General features: G+C 40.0%; 1 protein-coding gene across 1 annotated transcript in view; it reads right to left on the bottom strand.

Moving 5' to 3' along the window:
* Positions 1-1,261: 1,261 nt before the first annotated feature.
* necab1 (N-terminal EF-hand calcium binding protein 1) overlaps positions 1,262-14,232 on the bottom strand; it is a 36,294-nt gene continuing 23,323 nt past the window's right edge. The window contains exons 7-13 of the mRNA XM_030411872.1: positions 11,420-11,541; positions 10,080-10,156; positions 7,783-7,830; positions 4,735-4,847; positions 3,434-3,511; positions 2,967-3,058; positions 1,262-1,941 (exon numbers count right to left, since the gene is read on the bottom strand). Of these exons, the coding sequence (XP_030267732.1) occupies positions 1,913-1,941; positions 2,967-3,058; positions 3,434-3,511; positions 4,735-4,847; positions 7,783-7,830; positions 10,080-10,156; positions 11,420-11,541 (559 nt within the window). The 3' untranslated portion in view covers positions 1,262-1,912. The remainder of the gene's footprint in view (positions 1,942-2,966; positions 3,059-3,433; positions 3,512-4,734; positions 4,848-7,782; positions 7,831-10,079; positions 10,157-11,419; positions 11,542-14,232) is intronic.

The raw sequence follows: 14,232 nt of genomic DNA, 5'->3' as shown, positions 1-14,232 counted from the left end.
GTATTTTCCTCTTCAGTACTTTTCAGCAATTGTAGTGATATTGTTGTTTTTTTTGGTGCTAGGATGCAAGTGTTCCCTTTGTGACACCAACTTTGTTACTGATTGTTTGCATTGCTTTGCAATATTCTCCACACAGCCACATCAACACTGCTGACACACACATCACATCTTACCATTCACTGTTTAGTTTCCTTTCCTTCAACAATAAATATATTGCATCTGATCATTTTGCACTCCTTGTCCTTTCCCATTTTTGGCCCATAGCCCACAGGCCATGACAACAAGGTGACCACAGTGATCAACTGAAAAGCCAGATTTACTTCACAGTAGTCAGTTCTTTCGTAACTGCAGTACTGGTACATGTCCAAGGGGTGGTGACATTGGCAAACATTTGTGAAATCCTCTGTGGTAGTCAAACTGTGTTTAAGGCTCTCTCTCTCTCTCTCTCAATTTCAATTCAAAGGGGCTTTATTGGCATGAAAGTTTGAACAACAATATTGCCAAAGCATCTTTTCCAAACATTCAGACATTAACAAGATAAACACATACACAACATCAAGATTGATTTTCATTCAATTACATTTACATTAATTATATATACAGTATATCCTGTGTGTGTGTGTGTGGATCACTCACTGTCCTTCAGGTTGTGGCATGTTGATATATATTGTGTCTCCTTCTCACAGAAGTATTTTTAGTTTTGGTCATTCAGCTCTTTGAAATCTGAGATTATAGAGTTGAATTTGTCAAAATAAATGTTTCTTGAATTTTTCACATTGTAGGGGAACGTGCATCTCTGTCTCAACCTCACCTGTTGAACGGTGACCACATGTTCTGTTTTCTTTTGGTTGCCATGGTTTTTTGTGTCCTCCTGTTTGGATTGTCAGTTTGTGGTCACTGAGCCTCTTTTAGGGCCAGATAACATTCTAATCTACTTTGGCTTTTAGTTTCGTCTTTCCAATGTTTCAGATGTTTCTTTACAGTGTGTTATAATTTGCTTTACTCTTTACTCGGTACTCTCTCTCTCTCTCTCTCTGTATTTGTGTCCTATGGTCTTTTACCTACAATGGCCCTAAAAGGTCAAAAGACAACCATTTTCCCAAATGTCATTTTGAAATGTTTGGTGCTTGTAAGGGCACAAATTCCCTATTTTTAAAAACTGTTAATTTTGAGATGTCCTTCTGGCAGACAAATAGGAAAAACAAACCAATCACCAGTAAAACCATGGAAGTCCATAAAAGAGTGAAAGAGATACACATGATTTACACAACAATATATTGTCTTTATTTATGACCGACAGATTTTTAGCTCAATTTGACACAATAATACAGAAACAACAGAATAATGGTTTAATGAGCTCCCCAGAGCTGCTACAATTGATACAATTATATCTGTCCTCCTCTCTCTCTCTCTCTCTCTCTCTCGCTCTCTCTCTCTATCTCTCTCTCTCTCTCCCTCACACACACACGCACACACACACACACACACATACACACACACACACACACATATACACTCGCTGTGTCATGCACATTCACCGCACGCTTTAGTTCTCTTGATCCACCCCGGGCTGAAGATGATGTCACGTCAAACACAGTGATGATGTCAGGTCATCAGATGGGTCTCTGTCTGACGAGGTCATTGCTTTTAGGACGTCAGAGTGTCGTCTAGGGGTGTGAATAAAACACGCACACGTGGGCTATATCAGCTACCACCTAACTATGAAGGAACATGGAGGTCATAAAATTGATACTAATCACCATGACTTCACGAGTTTGTGTTGAGTTAGTGTGTGTGTGTGTGTGTGTGTGTGTGTGTGTGTGCGTGTGTGTGCATGTCCTGATGTGTTGACAGGCGGCGGTTTGCTCTCTGCACCCGTCAGTAACGACCTGTGAAGGGTGCCTGTCCAGTTTCAGTTGTTGTTGAGGACCCACCATGAGGCTGTGGAGGAGATGGAGAAAATAAAACCAAAATGATATTAAAGAAGATTCAGTGACCCCCCGAAAATAACCCCAATCAATTCGACACTGAGGGCATTCTCCTCACACACACTTCATCGGCCAAATTTACTCAGTGTGCCCTCTGCTCTGCTCATGTGGCAATGTGAAGAGGATAATGATGCTTAAGTTAATTCTATTCTAAAAATGTCAGTGGACAAAAGTGAAAGGTATTATGAATAGAAAACTAGTGAAATATACAATGCTTGACTTTATCTGGCAAAAGTGGAAGACTGAGAGGCCTTTTTGACTTTTAAAATTTAATTCTACATGACATGTTTAGCATTTAAGCTAGCATTCATCCAGTTTGACCACAAAATAAACAAAACTAAAATAACAAAAACAAAACACCACCAATAATTACATCTGAAATAAAAATGAACTGAAAAACAACAAAAAAGTCAGCACAATAAAAGACAATGACATATCAATAATAGCTTCAAAGTTTATTTTAAACAAATCAATGAACTTAAGATTATAACATTCAACTTGATATATAAGTATTTCCATGATAATTAACCAAATCTGTCTCAAGGATTGTGAGTAAGTTTAAGTAAGTTGGATCTTGTGTTGAGACTTTCTTTTTTGTCCTTTTTAAAAATGTATATTTATTTAACTATTGATTTATTGATATTTTTTAGATGAACCGAGCAAACGTCAAGGTTGAGAATAAAACCTCTGCAATCAATATCTGTCTGAATCATACGTTCTTTATCAGCTTATTTCAGTATGTCACTACCTTTTATCACCTTTACAGGCTGAAATACTCAACTTTGACAACTTTTACATTCAAATTTGACTAGATTAAGTCAATTAAGCTCTAACTGTTTGAGGACAGTTCGTCTTTTTGATTGATGAGGCACCTGAGGCTAAGATGTTTACTCTTTATGAAGATCACTCTGATGACCTCATGAGATGCGATGATTTGGGCAGAGAATCGTGACTAGGACCTATACTGAATGCTCTTACCGGGAACCAGCATGGTGGTGACAAGCTCAGGGGTCTCCAGGAAGTCCACGTTCCCCCTCTGGAAGGTCTTACTGTAGTTGGTCTGCAGGTGACTGAGCAGAGGAAACAACAAGATCCACTCACTGATCTTGACGCCTGAAGGTGTTTCCGGTGATTCAAGTCACCACTGTACGAGGCTATTTGCAGCTAACAGTCAGCTAATTAAAACTTTATTCTGTTTAGTTTAGTTTAAAACAGTCTTCACTTTCATCAAGTTCCTTTCTGTATCTCTTCTGCATCTCTGCTCGTAGTGAGGTCACTGTCACAGTGACACTCAACAAACCTCATAGAGAAAATCGTCACTGATCACAGTGTGAAGCAGACCTTCTCTCACTCAGTTCTAGCTGCCCAAAGAACATAATTTAGGGTTTAGTTGAACAGGCCACGCTACATTAGTCACTGTGCATATGGTGCAAGCGAACACTTACTTCTTCCACACGTTGTTGTGCTCCCAGAATTCGTAGAGAATGAAGCGTGATTCATTTGCCAGCCGCTGAGCTGCGATGCTGCCAAATGCAAAACAAGACAGAGCACAAGTCATGCAATCGCTAATTGGTGCGCTACATCATGTCCCCCAGCCCTGCCTCTCTGTCTGCATCTTGTCCTCAAATTATGATTATATTATAGTGTTTTGTCTGACTTTTTGGTCTCATTAAACGAAATTGAGTATTTACAGAAACTGTCATGACAGGGAATGTAAATGTCATGTTTTCCTTCGGGTAGCCAGAAGTTGTCTGAAACCAAAGTGACAATTAATGTGAGAGTTATTTTTGTGCCACAAAGTGTCAAAGGGTGACAAACCGGATGCTTTAAAAAATCTTTTGGCTGGAGAAAATGCAAATGCTCTGCCATCTCCTGACCTGATGTGTGGCGGTCTGAATCTACGCCAACGCCAGAGCATGTCTTCAGTTCTGACAGGACCTGGGTTTACTGATGGCCATGTTTCTATTTTAAAGCCGCATGAATAATTTAACTCTGCTCATAATGTCAGCCAACTTTCTCAGTGAGGTTATGATACACACTGATCGGCCAAAGGACCTGCTGTCATGGTTTTGGGTTTTAGCTTAGTCATTTCCTGTTTTATTTTCCTAAGTTCACTCTCCCCATGTCATGTTTCATTTTACACTTCCTGTCTTTGGCTTTTTCCTGCTTTTTCTTTCACCTGTGTTTAATTACTTGATCAGTCTTTGTGTATTAATGGCACATTTCATGTACTTGGAACTTTGTAAAAAAAAACAACCTTGTCCATATTGAAACATTTACTTCAAGATACACTCTGACCTCAAAGAAAAACACAGTTTCATACTGTTGTACCTTGTTTATTTTTGGCGGACCCTGCCACCTTCTATCGTCAAACACTGTTCTTGGACTTTTTTTTCATCTGAGAAAAGCATTTTCATTCAGCTATGGAAAAATAAATATTTCTGAGTTTGTATTATTGCTTCATTAATACTGTAAATGTTAAAATTCTGAGTTTGAATTTCTTCTTGAAACTACATATTGCCACCTTAAACCTCAGGAAGAGCAACAGAGGAGAGACGCTGCTTCCAGGATTAACATGTAATTGATTGCAGATAATACACTATGTAAGTGTTAAATGTTAATTTTCTGCACTGGTCTTTCCTTTTCTTCTGTATGCCTCGTTTATTCTCATCCCCCTCCAAATGAAACAGTTTAAACGCTGGACAGAAATGAAGACAAACGAACAAAGAGAATGATCTGAACTGACTGTAGACATCCAGTCTGGGCACAGGCACACTCCATGTACTGTCTGAGAGCCAAACGAAACTCCTCCAGCTCCTCCTCCAGCACCGAGAGCTGCCTCTGGACGATCAGGATGTGCTGCGAAGACAAAAACAAGTGAAGACTTTGCCTCCAGTGAACTCTGGCAGAGATTGGAGACGAGATCTTCTGGCAGGGCTTCACGTCGGCTCAGTGTGTTAGCTTTTGTAATATGACTGATGATTAACATAGGATTACATTCAGCCTTCTTTTCTCACACTTTGGTACCTGATGAAAAAACAAACAAACATCTGTTTGTTGTTTAAAGGTGCGAACAGCAGGGAACAAGAAACAGGAATACCCATTGAAATCCTGATAATAGAAAGCCTGATAATCATTTCCTGCAGCTGACGAGGAACTGTTGACAGAGGAAGAGAGGCTGATATGAACAGGAATTGAATGGTGTGCCCATTGGCCTGAGGTATGTGTGTGTGTGTGTGTGTGTGTGTGTGTGTGTGTGTGTGTGTGTGTGTGTGTGTGTGTGTGTTAATGAGTGCGACTGTTAAAACACCTCGGGACTCTCTCTCAGCTAATTTGGGAGAGACACACTCACAGACTCTCTCACACACACACACACACACACACACACACACACACACAAGGAGACACGGGCACTCACACATGTAAACGCACACACGCCAACACAGTCACACCATCACACATCTCGCCTCGTGTCCGGGGTCATGACTGGTTTTCTGTCAGCGGCGCATTCATTCCCAGTGACACACACCAATTACATATTGATTAATTCAAACACAAACACAAACACACACACTGAGGCATCTGCATCGAGTGGGTGATGAGACATGACAGAGACATGCAATATTTATATGCACGGCTTCACTCACACTGCAGTGCTATGATACTGCTGGTACACACTTAAAAATATGCATGCAAGTGAAATTAATGATTTTATATAAATTAAATCTTCTCCTATGTGAAGACTTGCTGCTTTTCTTTCTCTTTTTGAAATAATTTCAAACTGAATCTTATTGGCTGGAAAATACATTTTAAGCCGTCATCTCAGGGCTTTTGGACCATTTTCTGACTTTTATTTTGAGACAAATAAAAGAACAATCAAGATCCTAATAATACTCTTTACCTGAGGGCCTGGTGGCCATAGGCTCAATCATTGCTACTTGTTTATTTATAAAGCCATCCTGGGTAAACTCCCATCTCACATCTGCACTTAGATTGAAAAGAGCTCTGACCGTAGTAATAGTCTGAGATCAACAGGTATGATTGCTCTGCTCCCCTCACTTGCAATGGCTTTTTGTCTGATTTTATAGCTGGTGATTGAATCCATTGGTACCGGACTGTATGTAGGCATTTCAAAGTCATTCCGTATCTTAGTATATATCTTTTGTGTTCTATGTTTCCTTGTTGTTTATTGTTGTGTTGCTGTCTATGACTTTTTTATGCTGCTTTCTATGCAAGATCTTCCCTGATAAAAGGGATCATAGATCTCAATGGGACTAACCTTGTTAAAAAGAAGTTAAAATAAAATAGATATAAAAGAAGATAATAATGAAAACAAAAATATTACACTGACATTACCCTTATATTACAGGTCTGCAAACTTTATGGTAGGGAGGTGGTAACTACCAATTAACATATTTGAAATGTCTTTGAAATTACACCCAAATCCCCACCAATCATTACCTCCAAATGATTATTACTATTATCATTCTTACATGTGAAATATCACATGCCAGAGTTTAGGTTGATGTATGTGCCATTTCTCGCGTTTTGCCTAAGCAGTAGAAACACATGTTTTCAAAATGCTTTCTTGGATTCTGAAATACATTTCATGACTGGATTTTATTTTGTTTGTTTCTGGGTTTGAATCGGAAGGATCAGGCGTCACTTTTCCATTATCTGTTGCGTTTGTTTAAATAGCCTAAAACACAATGTGTTGTTTTCACATGTTATTTCCATGTGAAATGTTCAAAAATCACATGTGACTTTAGGTGAAATCACGTGAGATGAATTTCCACATGTGCTGACCAACCTCATATGTTCTTTTTATTATCATTTAACATTTCCTTTTTTATCTAAAAAGCAGGAACCTAAAATTATTTTCAGTTGTTCAATCAAACACATCTGTCCGTCCTCAAACATATTTAAGTAAGGAGGCTTAAAATGTCTAATTAGTGAAACGTTTTCCAAAATAATAACACTGGTAATAACTGGTTTTAAAATCTGGACCTTGGAATCAAATGCTGTAAACAATCTTACCAAAAAGAAAACGTCCGTCTACTATAAACTAAATTGGAATACTATATTCTCCCTGCTCTTCCAGTGAAGAAGAGAAATCCTCCTGTGAGTGTTTGTGTTGCTCTGCTGTGATTGTCACTGAGTCACTCATCAGCTACAGAGAGTTCTTCAGCCATGAAATGAGCGATATAAAGCTTGGCCGGAAATAGCAGTTTCCCCTTCGCTCTGCCATGTGGACACTGAGGTTAAACACCTGCGTACTGCATGAAGTAAAAAAAAAAAAAAAAAAAAAAAAAAAAAAAAAAATCACTTAACACAAGAACTCAAGCCTGGAGGACATTTACTCTGTCAGCAGGCTTATACACATGGGTAGAGAAAATAAATGTGTGCTCTGTTATTATAGTATTCACACTGTAAATATATAGTTTAGCCTATTGACAATAGAGCATGCGTGTCAAGTAATATGATATGTTTCATAAATACTTTCTACAGGGACAATTACAAGTCATACCTCAGAGTCTGCTCCCTTATCAACAACAAGCCTCGTCTTAAAAAACTAAATACTGAGCATGCAAACGGGAAGAGTAAAGATGAAGACAGACAGTGCCAAGGAAGAGGGTACATCTTGGTCAGGTTACCTCCCTGCTGTTGCCATGACAACCACTGAGTGGTTATTATCAGCGTGGCCTCCCCTTCAGTCATACGCCACCAGTTGAGAACAGAGTGACAGAGAGCGGTCAACGCAGCCAAAAGAGCAGAGAAGTCGATTGAAACTCACCGATTTACTCTCCAAGACCTCCTCCTCGACGGGCTCCAGACGAATCTCCTGCAGGACGAGGACACAGACATACATGTGACGCCCTGATAATGTCACTCTCTGTGCTAATTCAGCAGCGCGTATGCATGAATTTGCACCCTATTATCTGGGCTGCTCTGACTGGCTACTTGGAGGAAGCAGAAATGCTATTCATATTTCCACATAGTTATCAGTTAACATTTGAGATCTCTTGTTTTCTGACATGGTTTCCAAACCTTTTGGCTTGTTCAACCGTTCAAATGGCAGTAAATGTTGATCGCACAATGTAATGGCTAGAGAATAATGATCTCATCTGTGTATTGATTGCTTCATTATAAACCTTGTTTTCACTGTGCATTTTGTCCATCAACCAGGAGAATCTCACAGGAAAATGAAGGCTGACTGGCGATCAAGTCAGCTTGGCTCCATTTCTGTCATGCTTTCACATCTCCATAATAGACCAAATTAATTAATAAACTCACATTTTGTCCTGTGTTATTGGTAATTGCAAAAATGTTCTTTGTGACAGCGACCGCAACAATAATACTACTTGGAAATGCCAGGGGGTGGGAAAAGTTATCTGTTTCTACTTTAAATTAAAGCAGTCCCAAGTTGTGACACTTGCTGCATATGTCTAGCGTGATTATTTGCTTGTATGAATATGAAAACATTTCAGAGCCATAAACAGGTCAAATTAGCCATATATCAGATTCTTTAATCATCTTACTACCCCCCAGATTTCATCTTTAATCCCTTATGCAGGTCTGGCTCCCTCGACTGGGAGCCACATTTATGTGTGTCAACGGAATAAAGAATCCAAAAAGGCAATTCAAATAAACAAGATCGAAACTTTAAACACATCGAACATCACCAACCCTCACTTATTATATATGAAAATAAGTTTACTAAAAGGAAAGAGAATAATAGGAAGGATAATAATAACAAGAATAAGAATTTATAACTAATTGGATAATTTTAATTATATAAAGATAATAAACAGTATATTTGGTTTGTTTCTATATTACTATGTAATATAGAAATATTTTACTTTGTAATATAGAAATAAGCAAAAACAAAGAATCCTAAAATAAATCAAATTCATTTTACTTTAACAAATATTATACTACTAAACTTTGGACTCTGGATGCATCAGCAGAGGTGTGGCATGTTGCTGTTCATTTTATTAGCGCCATTGCTAAGATTTTATAATTTTTATCCATTATCATTTTTTCCGGCATTTCATCTTTTTCTTTCCAATTAGACGTTCTTTTATGGTTACATGTTAGCGCTGCCAAACCCAGTTGATATAAAAACTCATCATCTATTTCATGTCATCTGCCATCGAATGAAATGTATTCATCTTTTTTCTACTTAATTTTGTGTTCACAGTATGCATGGGTGCAGATCCCGGGGGGGAAGGGGTCCCCCCAATAAAAATACACTAAATTATTCAAAATTGAACAAATGTATTTTCAGACTTCACATTCTTCACATTTTAGATTTAGAACCGTTTAACAGCATAACTGGCATTGTAAAAACATGATCAGTTAGTTTACACCACTTGGTTAGGGCTTCATATTTTGACATTCATCCATATCAATTAATCATGCATAAAGTAGTCCCATACACTGGGAGAAAAGAAAGATGGTAAGAGTAACTGGGGATCTGGTAGGGTTGGAGGGCGGCGAAAGATGAGAACATGAGTATACATTAAATGCCCGAGACCATTAAAATGATGGTGATATGATATTGTATGGCAAGAAAAATCACTTTTCTGTCCCCCCCAATCCTGACATCGGATCTGCACTCCTGACAGTATGTTTATCCTATGTTCTCGTTTCTCTACTGCACAAACCAACCGCCCTTTCAGAGACAAATAAAGTGACTGATTAAGTAATCAATAAAGGATCAAACAAAGAAAGTAAATCAGTTCAGGTTCGTGGTTCATTTTCAAGTTCAAAACCAAGCTGCAGCATATGTTTCAACAGATTTCATGCTACGTTCAACACGTGCAGATAGCAGCTGTGATAGTTTGTGTGTGGCCCACGTCTCCCGTACACTCTACATATGGGCATGTGTTGTACGTGGGAAGGGTGTTGTTCAGTGGAGGTGATTTGTTGATATTGTTGTGAGCCCACTCGCAGTGATTTGCGGTTAATCTGAGTGAGCGATGTAAAGACCAGATGGCCGTGATGGAGAGAGGAGTGAGATGTATGGCAGAAAAGTCACAGAAGCGGGACGAAAAGGGGGGAAAACTGTACAGTAAGGGTGAAAGTCACCTTCTGCTCTAGACGATCGATGAGCTTCTGCAGCCTGTTGACCTGAACAATCCACTGGCCGTCTTCCTCGTAAACACCTGGTGGTGACACACAGACAGGATGGATTTCAGACAGAGGGAGAGAGAAAACAACAAAGGTGAAGGGATGAAAGGTGCTGCATTCATCGACTGTATTTTAAACACACTGACGGTTTCGGCCGAATACACTAAAATAGTGGCGGCGTACCAGAAGACATTCCTTTCATGTAATGCAACACACGGCAACGGCAATCAATAGTAAAAGCTTTGAGGCCCGTAATCGAAGTTTATAGAGGCTCGGCTGTTGTGTCACAAATCTCCTAGCAACTGCAGCCGGTGTCATAATGGAGGGCTAATGGGAAACTGACTGTGTGCAAACAATGTGTGAACATGTACAACAAACTGGGCCGGGCCTGGACAAATATGGCTGTGGTGTGAATAAAAAGACAATTCATTAGTTTTATGAACAAGAGGCAAAATGAATATAAAGCTGATCTATGTCCACATCAAGATTATTTGGCATTTAACAGTTTTGTCTGCAAGAATTTGTAATGTCACAGCTAAAACTCTGATGGGAACGTTTTGATAACTCATTCTAATAAAAACAAAAATAAAAAAAAGTTCCGTATGCACACTTACAATTCCTGAGTCAAAGAAAAGCTGGGATGCTGTGTTAAACAGAAATAAAAGAGAATGTGATCGCTAATCCTTTGACATACTCAGTCGCAAGGCACAGAGACAATGTACTTAATGTCTTTCCTCCTCAACTTAAATGATTTTTGTACATATATTCTCATTTTGAATTTGATGCCAGCTACACATTTCAAACAAGTTGGGACAAAAGTTTGGGAAAGTTGCGAAGCGCTCAAAAATCACCTGCTCGGAACACTGAACAGGTTTACAGGTTCATGATTCACTGTGGTTGGGTGTGAAAGGAGCATCCTCGAAAAAAAAAGGCCCAGTCCCAGTTTGCACTGGGAGTAAGAGACGCTGTTTCATTCAGATTCAAAGTGCCAGAGCATTAAACAGCTTTAATTCAACAGGCACACATAAGAACGTCGCTCTCCTCTCCTGTTCGTCTTCGTCTTCTCTCACTAACAGTCTCTCTCTCACACCCACAGGACCTCTCCTCCCCTCCTGTGCTCGGCTCTCTGGCCTGTGGAGACACGATTGACTCTGCACTGGCAGATTTTTTGCCCCCCCGGCAGCGACGACACAACATAACTCAGGAGTGGAGCGCTGTGGAACACAACAGGACGCCCTGCGACATAATGCAACACAACACGGTGCTGCTGAGTTACACAGCGGAACGTATAGAGCCACCTGAGTTGACAAGACTGAGGAGAGGGTTGTTGGGAGAGAGGCTGCTGTTCCTCTGGAGCCTCCGGTTGGAGCGACGGCCCGACCACTGGATGGACAGAACCTCTGGCTTCACCGGGCCCTGTCTGGAGAGAAAACAGGGAGATGTTTATTCAGACTTTATAATAGCTAAGCATATGTGTTCAACAACAATCAACTGATCTGTTGTTTTTCTGGCTCACTGACTGCACACACTGAATAACAGATGGGTCCCACAAACATAATTCTTTGCTTGGATTTGGTTTCTGCTGACTTTGAAAATAAACACAAAATACAATTTCGTAATTTCATGTTAAAGTTAGGTAAGAGATGAACTGTTTAAGGACATAGCAATGTCTCCTGGCTTACTTTCAGTTAAAGGTGGCATCAGGTGAGTGACGCACAGTCTCATGAATAGATGCCTCAGCTTAGAACAGATTCAGCAAGCCCGGAGCTGTGTGGACTTACCTTACTTTTGTATGGCGTGTTGGCCTGACAGTGATGCTAATGCCAGTGACAAGGTACATGCAGCCGCAGGGTGACATCACCTGGGATTTATTTTAGTGCTGTCAAGTTGTTTGGTCCAGTATTCTGACAAGACCTTGGGGTGTCTGAGGGGTGTGTTATTTGTGCAGGTGAATACACATGCTGTTATTTATGTGTGTCTGTGAGTTTTGCGCTCAATCTTAAGTGCTCTGGTTCTACTTCAGCCCGCTCCCATCAGAGAAACAGCCATATAGGTCTAATATGAACCCAGCTTACCAGGACCCATATTTGGGTTTCTTGTTAGGCAGCAAAGGAGGAAGTCAGGTGAAGTATAAAGAACAACAACTTAGTATAGGGAGGGGCCATGGATGGATGGTTGTGTCAAAGAAGCACAGGACTTTCACCATAGTTTGTGTAGTGCAGTCTTAAACCTCACTAATGTAGTTATGTCCCGTAAACTACATAATTCATGTCAAGCACTTAATTTAAAAAGTCAATTCGAGGAGTTTGTAACATTGGATTAACATGTTGGCCTTCTACACAATAATTCCTTAAGTTCCTTAGGGCTTGCTCTGTAAAGTTACAAAATGGTGCCTGCCAGCAAATATCAAACAATGAGGCCATAAACCCTAACACATTAACACATTATGTTCCTGTTTGTTTACTCCATGCATATATTTTATAATTATTATTATCAATTTAACAGGGACAGCGCATAGTTAAAAGTAACCACGCCAAAGTTAGCTAGCAGCTAATTTACCTCTGTTGTCCCTTGGTAAACAAAAAAACACACAACAGCAACTACACCATGTAAAAAGTACAAGGTGACTATCTCTCCACAGCGCCAGGCTAGCTGTTTCCCCATGCGTTCAGTCTTTATGCTAACAGGCTACTAGTGGCAGATTGAGGCGCAATCTTCTCAACCGTCTCATCCAACTCCCAGCAAGAGAGCAAAACTTCCCAAAAACGTTGACCTGCTCCTTTTATCCACTCATCTTTGTTCAGCATTTGATTTTTAAAATTTCAACTACTCATTACTTGTATAAAGTGAGTCATGATGACTTCTTCATATGCCGCCGCTTTATAATAGATTTTAAATGCTCCTTGCCACATCTGGGGAGAAATACAGTGTAATTAACGTACGAGCTGAAGGCAAATCTGTGTATAATTGACGTATGGAGGAGGAGGAACCAGCGGCAGTCCCTCTTGTTCTGCCCGTGACTCATACTGTATCCTCGGCTACCTAGCAACTTAAATAGCTAAAGACGTCCATGACCGATAATAAAGCAAAGATCAGCAGTCTTCACAACGTCATGTTCCTCCCACAGCTTTAATGCGAACCGAGAGGGTGGAAGGGGAGCTTCAGAGCTGATGAGCGAAGTGTTGACCTCTCTGTCCAAGTATAATGAAGATAATTGATTTCATATTTTGTATAAGGCAGCTGGGGGTAATCTGTTGGGCAAAACCACCCAATCACCTAGGGGAAAGTACGATATTACTTCGGATATGAACAGCAGAACTCATGAATACAGAGCTCAAGCTCAGCTCTGAGTCACACCATGTATCTATGAATATGAGCTCCCAGATGTCCTCTCCTCTCCACACCTACAAAAGTGACCACAAACACATATTTAAAGCCACCAGAGAAACAGCCAGGTCCTCTAGACGCTTGGAAGAACAGAGTGATTGCATTTAGATGCATGGGGGAATTTTCGAGTGCTCCAATTCAGAGGAGGATCCTGGCGGAGAGGGAAGCTGCTCTTGGAGCCGAGGGGACAGTCACACTTTGAAATGACACGAGAGGAAATAGAGAGGAAGAAACATTTAGAGGAGGTGTGGAGAGGAGAGGAAAGAGAGGAAGTCTCGGATGTCAACTATCCAAGCCAATCATTTCCGGCCCCAGAGAATAAGTGCAAATGTGGTCATGGTGAGAAAAGGGAAGAGGGCACAACAAATCCCACAGCGATCCTTTCAAACCGAACTCGTGCAAAAACACTTCAGACCAAAACAACTATTACTGCCAAGGAAGATGTGAAATGCTGCGACGGAGCTGCACTTGATAAAATGTTGTTTTTGTTAGCTGTGAAGATTATGCAGACGATTATATTAGGCACAATTTGACAAAAGAAAAAACTAGTAATACACTGTAAAATTTTTCACTGTAAATTTACAGTAAATTACTGGCTACTAGTTGCATTACTTTCATAGTAATTTTACAGTAATTTATTGTGAATATTTCACAGTAATTTACTGTACATGTTTCACAATAATGTACTGTAAATATTTCACAGTAAAATACAATGCATCTACAG

The sequence above is a fragment of the Sparus aurata genome, chromosome 3, assembly GCF_900880675.1.
Source record: "Sparus aurata chromosome 3, fSpaAur1.1, whole genome shotgun sequence".
Classification (NCBI taxonomy): domain Eukaryota; kingdom Metazoa; phylum Chordata; class Actinopteri; order Spariformes; family Sparidae; genus Sparus; species Sparus aurata.
The sequence above is the reverse complement of the archived record's forward strand: the minus strand, read 5'-3'. Positions and strand labels throughout refer to the sequence as shown.